The sequence below is a fragment of the Gossypium arboreum genome, chromosome 10 (assembly GCF_025698485.1).
Source record: "Gossypium arboreum isolate Shixiya-1 chromosome 10, ASM2569848v2, whole genome shotgun sequence".
Taxonomy (NCBI): domain Eukaryota; kingdom Viridiplantae; phylum Streptophyta; class Magnoliopsida; order Malvales; family Malvaceae; genus Gossypium; species Gossypium arboreum.
In genome coordinates, this window is record NC_069079.1 from 19,978,622 (window position 1) to 19,991,291 (window position 12,670).

Genomic DNA, 12,670 nt, shown 5'->3' on the forward strand with positions numbered 1-12,670 from the left:
CCGATTGAACACCCTTAGATACTGGTCCTCCTTTGGAAGAGCAAGATTGTGGTTTTACGATTTTTCTTAACACTAATGGAGTGGTAGGTGTGGATACGGGAAGTGCTTCTACTGGGGGGTGGCCAGAGACATGAATGGACAGTGGCTTTTCGATTTCAATAGATATCTTGGAAAGTGTTTAATTTTCGATGCAAAACTTTGGGGCATTTTGGAAGGACTTAAGCTCATTCAAAGAAGAGGTCATGATCGTGTTATAATTCTCTCGGATAGCCTGGATGCATTAGGGCTATTCAAGGGAGCAACTTTGTCAGTTCGAATTCTGCTCTAGTCAAGAGAATTCAGAGTTTGTTATCTCAAGAAAACTCATGGATTTTGCGCTATGCCCCCAAAGAACAAAATGAAGTTGCTAACTGTTTGGCAAAAGAAGCGGTACCGTCTAACTTTGATCTGTAATTTTTGGATTTTCCCTCTTTTAACAGAATCTTTTAGATTTGGACATGTCTAAAGGTTTTCTTTCACGTGTGTTGGATGTAATTAATTAGCTTTTCTCTTTTTTGTATTCACCAAAAAAAAAAAAGGAAAACAAAGGTTTAATTATCCACGAGTCCTTATACTTATTAAATTTTTAAAATTTAATCATTGTACTTACTTTTAAACTATATATCTATAACTATATATTACAATAAAATACGTAAGCTACTGTAGAAGTTTTGCTTCCAATGGTTGACACGTTAGCTCTTCTTTTTTTTTTTTTCGTTTAGGTGTACGGAAAAAGGGCAAAACAAAGGTTTAATTATTCATTTGTCCTTATACTTTTAAACTTTTAAAATTTAATCCTTTTACTTACTTTTAAACTTTTAAAATTAAAGTTCAACCAACAACATTGTTAATTATTAAACTAAAAATTGATAACGTTGTTAATTAACTTCTATAAATTTGAATAAGAATTGTCAATTGAACTTTAATTTTAAATAAACATTTACATACTAAAATGTCGTATATTCAAAATCACATAAGTCCAATAAAAGTGTTACCAATTGAATTTTGATTTTTATCTGGAGGAGCTAAATTCTTGAAATTAAAAGTATAAGACTAAATTTTAAAAATATAAGACTAAATTTCAAAAGTTCAAAGAGCATAAAATGGGAACATAATTAAACCAAAACAAGAGAAAGAAAAAAATAAAGGAAAACAATAAAAGAAATTGTATATTTGATACACTATTAATTAAGTTTTTAAACTTCATAAGTAAGATTAAAGGTTGGCAAGTTCATAAGTAAGATTAAAGGTTGGCAAGTAGAGGCTTTGAGTTGATAGTAGAAACTTCAATGGGACATTACAAGATTGAAAAGCAGAGCACTGATTAACGCTGACATAGAATACATACGTATGTAAGGTATTGTGAGAGCGCAATATAAGACAATTCAGGGGCCTTTAGGCTAATGAGGAATAAATGAACGTAAAGGAGAGGTAATGTACTAAGGCTTAATTTATTATTTGACCTCTAAATTATACTTATTTTCTCACTTTGATACCTATTTTTGGTTCTACTTTGGTACCTAAAATAATTGCCCATAAAAAAATAACACACGACAGGCTGCTAAGTTTTGGGTAAAATGGAACAAAAATAACAGTTTAGATACAAAGTGGGCCAAAAGAAATTTTAAATGCTAAATTGTAAAAACAAGTATAATTTAAGGGGAAAATCATGAATACAACCATGTATTATAGCGCTTATAATGTGAAAATCCAATTATGTATAGATTGGGGTATTGTAGGATAATGTATTTTGAAGATATTCTACCGTAAGTTGTAAAGAACTAAAGAAGTTTGTTTGGTAGCAGAATTTTCTGCTATCCAAAAAAAAAAAAAAAAATTATTATAAAATACTGCCTATTTCTCGTGTTCTACCCTCATTGACACATTAGAGGCGTAAATTCATAAGTATAAATGACAATAACCTCAGAAAAACATGTTACTAACGTACAGCTTGCTCCTTTGGGAAAATAGAAACTAGTCTTCATTATCAGATTCCGGATTTGCAGTCATTCTTGTTTCATCATTGATTGCGGGTAGACCTCTTGGTTCAGCCGGTTCCGTGCCACTCACTTTTGGGTCTGATGGCTTAGTAACAAGAAGTTTTAGCAATGATACAAATGAAGTAGGGAAAGAAGCAAATAATCTAGCAGTTTAAGTAGTATTACGCCCACCTGATCCTATAATCTTGATCATCATTGCCCGGACAAATCGAAACTCTTTTTGGTGTGCCGTGATGAATCTTGCCTGCATAAGGAGAAGTCCAAACAACCATAACCATATCTTGTTTAGAAATAGGAAGGTTGTATGAGAATATGCAACCCAAGGATGGATATTGATGAAAAGTCATGTCTACATATAACCTAAGTTAATCTAAAGGTTGGTTACATACCATCTCGGTACTTGCAATGCACATAAGTTGATCAACTCTAGCTTGATGTTTCAGCAAGCAAGGGCGCAGGTGGTTCTTGTAGATTTGCTTAGCCCCCTGTCAAAACCAATTTCATACCATGAAGCATGACTGCAAAAATATGATTTAGACACAGGCCTCAAATAGAAGAAGGAATGTCTCAGAACTACATAGTGGCCTGTAGGGAAATCCAAATTTTCTATTATAAAAAAATCAAAATAAACAAGCATCTCAGCACCTTCATTACCCTGGATTTTGGCATTAATGAATATACAAACACGATTTTAAACTTACTTCAGTAGAAGGAAGTTGAAGCCAGACAAGAAATGCAAACTTGAAGTGATAATAATATGGAAACCTGCAAAAATGGAACAAAAATCGAGTAACTTTGAAAGTCATGTAAGATGATCCATAAAAATTAGACAGTTTACAATCATAACTAGTTAGGAATAGAAACACTAGAAGACAAACGTTACCAGGAAAGAAGTTTGTCAGAGAATGTTTCAACAAGGGTGAAAGATCCATAAGCTGCAATAATGACAAGGTCAGCTACAACCAGATTTTTGTTCAAAATTAATACCATTGACATAAATCAAAACTTTCACCATATCAACATGACGGAAAAGTTGAAAAGGAATACAAGCAAAAGAAAAACCGACCGCAGTAAGCAAACCTTGAATTATTGCACAGTAAAATACTAATGATTACCTCTATCCATTCTACAGCTTGTGTCTTCACTTTTATTTCTCAATGTGTTTTATTTTATTACATGAATTTGTTAATTGCCTGCCCTTTCTTCCTTATGAATTATAAAATGGAAAGAGGTAAGGAAGTCCTAACCACTATTGCTAAACTTGTTTAAAGAAAATTGGTGTGCAGTCCAAGAAAACATTGAGGAGGTCAATGGAAGCAGTTCACAACCAGTTTTTCGCCAGCTAACTAATTATCTTAGCAATGAAACATTTGAGCTTCATGTTTACATGAAACAGTTTGACTTATACTGGCAAGAAACAACAGTGTCAAGAAAAACAAACTGCAATTTCTTTAAGAAAATGGAAGATGAATATTGCTAAAACAATATAGTAAAGGAAAGATGGTCAAAGTTCAAGATTTAAACAAAATGTGAGGATTGCAAAGTGAAAAGCTAAATAACAATTTACCAACCTGCCCAATATATAAGCCACTTTTGCTGCTCGTTTTCATCTTTCCTTTCAATTGCCCTAAATGTAGAGTATACAGGTAAAACTACGCCTACAGAACAGCTGCAACACGCACAGAGACACACACACAAAGAAAAAGTGATTAGATCAACATACACGAGTGATTCGGTTAATGCAGGAGCAATCAACTTTTACATTAAATATTTCATCACATATTAATGGGAAAACATAAAAAAAAAAAACATATCAAACATGACACAAAGAGACAAACACCAGATTCAGTAACACACCATGCCGCTCGGGTAACAATGTTGGAACCAAGTGGCCAGAGGAGTAATCGTAACCCAACCTAAATCACATGTAACCACAAAGAAAAGTCACAAGCATCAAAACCGGTAAAGAATAAATTGGATTAGACAGGTCAATTAGACTAATTAAACCAAGAATTAATGACCTATCCGGTCCAATAAATGACATTAAATTGGGTTTTCAGCAAAACAATTGAACCAGTGAAAACCAGTTACCAGTTTTAGGTTTTTATTATTATTATTATTAAATTTCGTTTTTACCTCTTAGTTCTATATCACCAGTAAACCAAATTATTATTTTTTTGGTACATAAACCAAATGAATTTTGGTTTAAATATTTACTATATTTAATACCTATTCAACAGTAAAACAATGCATTTATACTTAAATCTCTCTTTTGTTTTTTATTCAATCCAGTCTGGTTTTTATTCATCAAGCAAAACTCAAAACCATAGTTTAAACCAAAAAATAAAAAAAACATATACATATTCTATAACGAAACATTCAAATAAAATTTGTACGAAGACAATGAGCATGATCCAGGCAAAGAAATGAAACTTATTTCATTCCCCCTATAGTTAAAGCGAATATGCACAATCAACAACAACAATATATATATATATTTTTTCAAAAAATACCTCAAAATTTCTAGATTAAATCAGAGTAATAACTAATAAAATTTGTCCAACTTATTTCTGCTTTAATCCAAGAATGAGTAATTTAACCGCTGATTTTCACATAAACAGAAAATTAATCAGTTCGAAAGCTGACAGTAGATCTTTCTAATGCCTCAGATGCAAAAACTATTCAGATTTAAACTAAATTCCAGTTAGAATATATATATTGCTCATCATAAACAGATCCTAAAGAGTGATTAAATAGAACGGTAAATAAACCGAGAAAATAAGATGAAAACAGAAGATGGCTTCAAACCTCGCTGGTAAGATCCGATCCCAGAAAAGCCATTGCAGAATACTGAGAAGATAATCCCAATTAACCACTATTTTTACATTTTAATTACCGCTAAAAGTTTATTATGTACCTTTCGGATTTTTTCGACTTCTCAAATGAAAAAAAATATATATTGGCGAAAAAAATGGAAGTTTTTTTTTTCTTTTTTAAATCTAAATTTCAAATTGTAAACGACGGCGTTTGTGGCATATTTTTATTGGGTTTTTATTTTACTCGGATTGTACCATAGCCAACAAATACAATACATCCCAATATTTAAAATATTTATTTTAAAAATATTTTAAAATATTATTGAATTATTATTTTGGAATGATTTGTTTTAGCCGGTTATAATTGATTTTGTTAAAATAAAATCTCACCTAAATTCTTAAATTTCGGATAAATAACTATTTTATTAATTATACTATATTTTACTATTAATATTTAAATAATACTAAAATTCTATCACATGTGTGTAGAAACCACAAATTTAAGCCACGTAAGTGTGTTTAAGAATAACATACAATGAGTACAAATGTCACTCTCTGTGAAAATACTGGAACGACAGATTCTTTGGTGGAAGGCTTCATCCCTACAAAGGTTCGTTTAGGGATAAAGATAGAGATGGAGGTAATGATATGGTGATTGATTTGACAGCTGAGCAGACAACCTCTTGGAAAGACAAGCTAGTAGGCCAATCTTCCAAATTCAATGGGAATGGATTAGAGGAGGAAGAGGATTTTGGTTTACTGGAAAGAGATATCCAAAAGTCTATTATGAATGGCATTCCTTCTATTGAGTTTTCTGATCGGATCCATCAAATCCTCATAGGGATATGGAAAACATAGTGATCTTGAAATTTTTGGGTCACAATATTGGGTATTCAATCCTGTAAAATAAAGTCTATAGTCTATGGAAGCCTTCATCGCCATTCCATTTGATGGATATTGAAAACATATATTTTTTGGCCAAATTCTAGAATAAGCTTGACTATGAGAAAGTCCTTTATGGGGGCCCCTAGATTGTATTCGGCCAATACTTGACAATATAGCCATAGACGGTGTCCTTTAATCCAACACAAGCTTTTCCAGGTCTGCTAGGATACCTATACAAACGGAAGATTTTTGTAACATCCCAAAATAGGGCCTAGTTGGAACAGTGGTTTCGGGACCACAAATCTGACGTTGAAATATTTGTTTTATGATTATTATGAGGTCTAGAATATGAAAATATGCATGTGCTAAAGTTTCATGAAGAAATTCTATAAGTAAGGTGTACAATTGGAAAATAAGGACCAAATTGAATAAATTGCAAAACTTGGATTCTAGAAGCAATTTGTATGAAATTGCTTTAGATTATTAATTAGAAGGTATTAAAGAGAAATTTTTCCAATTTCTAAGTTTTTGGCCAAAAATGGGTATGCATGGAAAATTTTGGAAGTTTAGTAAGGAAGGGCATTTTGGTAATTTGGTAATAAATGAAATAAAAAGGGAAAATGAAAGCAAAAATCAGCCATTCTTCTCCCTTGTACCAGCCGAATTTCTCAAGCCCTCCATAGCTAGGGTTTTCAACATTTTCAAGCTCAATAGTAAGTGCTCTCTAGACCCGTTTTTAATGTTCTTCGTATTTTTGAAATCCCGGTAGCTTACTCTCTCCATTTCTACCCATATTTTGAGTTAGGGTTCATGTATGTAAAGTGACCCATGTGTGACGTGTTTATTATTTGATGATTTATGGAGGAATATAAAAGTTGAATGTGTGTTAAACATCTTTTCCTAGGTGATTTTCATGAAAAATCCCTAAAAGGACCTTTTTGCAAAAGGTACAAAATATGTGGTAGAAATGTGAAATAATGGAAAATTTGGGCTGCCATAAGAGGAAAAAACTTTCGGCTAGGCTTGGGTAATGTAGAAATTTCATGCATTTCATCATACGAGCCTAGGGACTAATTCGTAAATAATGTAAAAAGTTAGGGCAAAACGGTCGTTTTGTCTAGGAGTGAAATTTAGACTTGAAAAGAATAATGTGAGGTATTAATGATTCTTTTTTTTTTGTTATAGACCCCGAGGAACAAATTCCGGAGGTCGATCGAGGAAAATGAAAAGTTTTGAAATAATCAAAACGCGAATCCGAAACGAGTACCAGGTAAGCTCGAATAACTTCAAGTAAACTATTAATATGTCTAATTGCATGTTTTATGAATGTATGATAATTGGTTATAGTGATTGCATGAAAATCCATGAAATGTGTTAATAATAATAATATGATAATAAATGTCTTGATTGAAGTAAAAAAGGAAATTCAATGGATAAAACATGGCTTACATGACGTGAGATCCTACATGTGTTGCAGAAAAGGATTTAACCAAACGGGTAATCCATTGATCTCAAATATAGAAAGGATCTAGCCCGGAGGGGTGTTCCTTAAGTGATCGAGCCTCTCAAAGAATATGTGTGCATTGTGGATTTAGCCCAGACGGGTAATCCGATTGGGTCTGAATTTAGCCTGGACTGGTAATTCAGATCCAAGCTCATTAAGGGTGTTAGTCGCTAGAAGGGATTTAGCCTGGACTGGTAATCTCGACATCACCCTATGAGTTTACATTACGAGGGATTTAGCCTGGATTGGTAATTCTGCAGTATAATGTGAGGTTTGCGGGAGCGCGTACTTGAGATGATCGCTCTTATGACTTAACGGTAAATGGATAATCCATCGAGATTTTTGAGAAACTCAACGAGATTGCATGAGATGTAAAAATGAAATTGTTGGATGATGAGCTCATCTAAGACAAATTACATGGTGTGTTGTTATGGGACGAACTTGTTGATTGAGTGCATGCGATAAGGAAACTATTTCATGCTTGTTGGTTTTATTGCCTAATATGGAGGCATGCTAATTAATCGGTAAGTTTACTTTCTAGTTATTCGGGCTTACTAAGCATGTAAATGCTTACCCCTCTCTTTTCCCTGTCTTACAAAGCTCGTGGACTCGCGAAGATTAGGAGACGGTTGGAGAATCAACACACTATCATCTTGTCTAGCTTTGGTATATAGATACTCTTATTTTGTTCAATGGCATGTATAGGGCTTTTGTTATTTTGTTATATGTGTCATTTGTTTAGCCAATATGAAGGCTTATAAAAGTATACATATTCACTTGTATATTTCCATAGGAATTGACTCATTTTGGTGTAGGTTATGACCTACCAAATTGTGCATTTTATGTTCCAATGTTCTTGTGATGATTAAATATGGTGTGTTACAATTAGTCATATACAATATGACCAAATCAGATGGGGTGGTTAGGCCACAATTTGGCAATGAGTTAAGATAACGAGCCAAGCTTAATTGAGTTACAAGTCATGGAAATCCTTAATATAAAGGGGATAACCTAGCATGTATAAAAACCGATGAGATGAGGTTTACATGCAATGAGGTATATTAAGGTCATTTAAGAGTATAATTAGAGCATGTTAAAATGTTATTGAAAACTATAAGTGGATATGAATATTAGAGGGTGACCAAAGGCTTGGAAAATAGCCTAATAAGGTCCACACAGGTAAATACATGGGCGTGTGTCTAGGCCATGTATGACACATGGATAGCCCCATGGGCGTGTAGTCTGTCCATGTGTCCCCTGCACCTAAAATTTTTAAGTCAGAATGCATGGTAGTAAACACACAGGTAAAGGCACAACCGTGTGTCTCAACCGTGTGGAGGGCACGGCCTAGCACACGGGTGTGTGTCTTGGTCGTGTGCCCCCAAAATGCATGCTGACGTCATAAATAGAATGTCCAAGTTCTTGGACACGGGCGATCAAATGGGCATGCCTAGGTTGTGTGAAGGACATGGGCCAGGGACACGGGCGTGTGCTCGGCCGTTTGAAAACCCCTGTAGGTTCAAAATGAGAAACAAATTCAATAAATTCCAGACGGGTAGGGGACATGGGCGCGTGCATTGCCTCCACACGGGCATGTGAGGTTTAACCCAGAAAATTTTCCAGGAACTTTCTCAAGTTCTCGGTTTAATTCTGGACCATTCTCAATGTATATTTAGGGCCTTGTAGGTCCATAATAAGGACACTAGGATGTTGTTTGATTGGTTTTTAATTTGGAATGAAATTTTATAACCCATATTTTTTGAAAATGTCTGAGCATGTGTCTGGTAATGCCTCGTGCTTGATCCCAGTCTCGGGAATGGGTAAGGGGTGTTACAATTTTGATGGAAATAGGGGGAATGATTGGGAATGTCGCCAAATTGGATATGAACACTGACAACAGATTTAGAGGTCGTTTTTCCCATATGGCGGTCTATGTCAGCTTGAATAGGTCTCTAGTTTCTCAAATTTTAGTTAATGGTAAAGTACAAAAAGTTGAATATGAGTTTTTAACTGATGGTCTATTTTCAGTGTGGAAGATATGGTCATGTTAAATAAGCATGCTTTTTTAAGGAATTTGATTCCAACGCTGGAAATGAACCACCACCGAATGGAATATTACCGAAAAAATAAAACCTAGATATAGACAGCACGGTGGAGAAAGGCGAACCATACGGGTTGTGGATGTTAGTAGAAAAGAAATCCAGGCGAAAGGTTAGGGATCCCTCGCAGATGAATGCTGAAAATCTGGCAAAGAACATTGGAGGGTCTCGATTTAAAGCCTTGGTGAAATTGGATCTAAATGCTAGTGTTTCTTTTGGTGATAAGATTGAGAGGATTAGGAATCAATGCAATAAAAGTAAAGATATAACTAATGGAGACCACCAAAAGGAGGAGATTTTGAGGCAAAGCAACAGTCAACTAGTAAGTAAAATGGTGGACAAAGGCCCACCTAACAAATTGGGCTTTAAAAATATTACTAGCTTGGTAAGATCAAACGGTGCTGTTAATGGGTTACATGTTGGGCCTGTTTTGACTAACAGGTTGGTAGATGACACTCATTTCAGGAATGAAGAGTCTAGTAAGAATTTAAATAAGACCAACAAGCTGTTGGACTTTAATAGCCCACTTGAAGGTAATGCCCTTCCTAAGATGGACAAGGCTATGAAAGGATTGTGAAAACAGCAGGCCTCTGAAGTTGCTATCGACAAACAACATCCGGTAATGCAAGATGAGATTGATGCTTCGAGTTTTGAGCTAATTAATGGCATTGGTGGGGGTTTTCAAAAATCTGACTTTGCTCTGTATTTAACACTAGATGGATCGTTAGGTATTGTTTTGAATGTAACACCCCAAACCCGGCCCAGACGTTATGACCGGATCCGACATGCCACATTGAAGCGTTCAAAACATTTTATATTGTTGATCTAGAAAAACTTACTTAGTGTTTTAAAAGATCATTTCATTATATGTTAAAGTGAATGGAAGCTGTGCACCAGGTAGGAAACCGGAAAAGAGGTGGTGAGTCCATCGGACTGCTTAAGTACCAAGCTCCATTCGGATCCAATCCTAGACATGCATACTGCCATTGCCACACCTTAACGTCATGGATATTTCTAGGAAACCGATTTGATTAAGTCATTTTTAGGAAAAGTGATTAATTTTGGAAAATACTTTCATTGCGGAAGCTTTGCTTGTTGTCGTGTTATTTTGAAATCAATTGTTGTTTTTAAAAACGCACCCTAAAGCTATCCAATTTCAACAGTTAAAATAAGTAATACCTATCTTAGTAATACATATTAAAACCATCAAAAATAATTAAGCGGCCTTATTACATTTAAAAACCCAAAACTTCAACGTAAATAAAAGGATGTCCAGTTCACCAGAAGAAAATCAAACTTTCAGAACGGGTGGCCACTCCGAATTCCCTCACAGCTCCAAGCCCACTATGGTTGGGGATTACCTGCGTGGATGAAAATAAAAGGGGTGAGTTTGGGGAAACTCAGTGTAAATTAACCCAACCATAGCCTATATCAGCTCAAACCACAGAAATAGAATAAGTTGGCCTTAGCCGAGCATGAATTCGAATAAAGCCCATAGGCCCATAATGATCGAACAGATATTACATGAATGCAGAAATCCCAACCCAGATTCATCCATAACACCCCCGTACCAGCCTTACACCATGTGGGGAGACTACTCGACCCACCCAACCGCTACACACCACAGAAATGGCAGCGAGGCTGCTAGATATTGTGACGAAGTCACCAGATCTGAATATTGTGGCACCCACGGAACAAATATATGTGGCAGAGCCACCAGATCAGATAATCGTGGCATAGCCACCAGAACAAGTACATATGGCAGAGCCACCAGATCAGATAATTGTGGCATAGCCACCAGGATGCTTCCTCCATAATATAACCCATGTCCCCATGCAACAGATATATAATCATGGCATACATCATATAGAATCAGATCGTCATGCTTTTCAGTCAAAAGTAACCCTAGGGGTATAATGGTAATTTTGCACCTAGAGGTATAACAGTAATTTTCCATACATAGGGGTATTCAAGTAATTTAACTATTCTTAAGGTTTTCATGCATATCATAGCCATTTACATACAATCAGAAACACTTACCGCATTTTCTTACCGAATTTTCTTACCGACTTGGGCCCGTTGGCCCATTATCCCGTTTTTGGCCCATTAAGCCCAAAAACATTGAAATGCACGGAATAGCGCACTCTGCAGTCTTATCACTTTAATTTACCATATACATCAAACTATTAATCTCACGAGCATTCGTACACTCGCAAGTTCTCAAAATACCGGCTTTTTGGCTTTTGCCGATCTAGTCTATAAGAGGGTGTTAGTTATACACCTGTTTGCGACGATATGCTGACGAGATCCACACACGAACCGCCTACAATTGGATTACTAACACGTTAATCTAACTATTCAAATATGAACTACGTATTAACCCCTTACAATATTCGGCCAACCACACCTACAGATCAGAGTAAGCTTATAAGAAATCAATAAGCAACTCATTAACAAATTTTTGTCAGTGTTTACCACATAATCATAATTTCACTGCAAGCTGTCTTCCTGAGCAACAGTCACTAAATCATTTATAACTGGAGCTACGAAACTCCAAATCAAGTTCCGTTAATTTTCCCTGAAAATAGACTCATATATCTTCTATCCATAAAATTTTCAGAATTTTTAGTATGGCCAATCAATACCAGATTTTTCTTAAAGTTTCCCATGTTTCACTGTTTAACTAATCTGACCACTCTTCATTACGAATCAAATTTCTCATTGTATAGAATTCAAAATATGTTCTTGTTTATTCCATTTGAAACTACACTCATTAAGATTTAATTACATAATTTATGCAGCTTCTAACTCATCTCCCACAATTTATGGTGATTTTCCAAAGTCACGTTACTGCTGCTGTCCCAAGCAGATTTATTACCAAATCACTCTTTCACACCTAACTTGCATGCTTGTTATTTAAACATGTATATCACCAATCAATCATCGCATATCTATGATTTTACTTAAGTATAATCTCCATTTCATCATTTTAAAGCACAACATGTTAGCCGATTTTTCCCCTTAGCATCTAAGGCACATGCATGCTCATTTGTTTGGCTCAACTTCACCTATCTTCTATTTTTCATCAAAAGAACATGAAACAACAACCATTTCCTTCATTTTAATTCATGACTAAATGCTCGCAACACAACTAAAAACCAAAATATGCTTCAAGAGTTAAGGTAGAATCAAGAAGAACTCATGAACCTCAAAATAGAAGCAAGGTACCAAAAACTTACCTTCAATTTTTCTCCTCCTAGTGACCGAATACTCAAGAGCTTTCTCCTCTCCTTTCTCTTCTCTAACTTTCGGCTATGATGAACAAAG

The 12,670-nt window shown here is 35.0% G+C and overlaps 1 protein-coding gene across 2 annotated transcripts; it reads right to left on the bottom strand.

Moving 5' to 3' along the window:
• Positions 1 to 1,693: 1,693 nt before the first annotated feature.
• On the bottom strand, positions 1,694 to 5,054 carry LOC108487559 (HVA22-like protein k). Of its 2 annotated transcripts, none has more exons than XM_017791932.2 (8): positions 4,848 to 5,054; positions 3,897 to 3,955; positions 3,611 to 3,708; positions 2,923 to 2,974; positions 2,741 to 2,804; positions 2,429 to 2,524; positions 2,211 to 2,283; positions 1,694 to 2,124 (listed from the first exon to the last, which is right to left on the bottom strand). In XM_017791932.2, exons 1-8 carry the CDS (start codon positions 4,878 to 4,880, stop codon positions 2,087 to 2,089), a joined length of 513 nt encoding a protein of 170 aa, XP_017647421.1. In that variant the 5' UTR covers positions 4,881 to 5,054; the 3' UTR covers positions 1,694 to 2,086. The 2 variants fall into 2 exon arrangements, with proteins under 2 accessions (XP_017647421.1, XP_017647419.1); XM_017791930.2 differs by having other exon boundaries at positions 1,735 to 2,117; positions 4,848 to 5,045.
• Between the last annotated feature and the right edge of the window lie 7,616 nt (positions 5,055 to 12,670).

Bases quoted from the DNA above. Each gene is read 5' to 3' on its own strand.
- LOC108487559 (XM_017791930.2), bottom strand. From the start codon at position 4,880: ATGGCTTTTCTGGGATCGGATCTTACCAGCGAG. The intron at 3,709-3,896 runs GTGTGTTACTGA...TGCGTGTTGCAG, and splicing joins ATTGTTACCCGAGCGGCATG to CTGTTCTGTAGGCGTAGTTT. The intron at 2,284-2,428 runs GTATGTAACCAA...CTCCTTATGCAG, and splicing joins GCATTGCAAGTACCGAGATG to GCAAGATTCATCACGGCACA.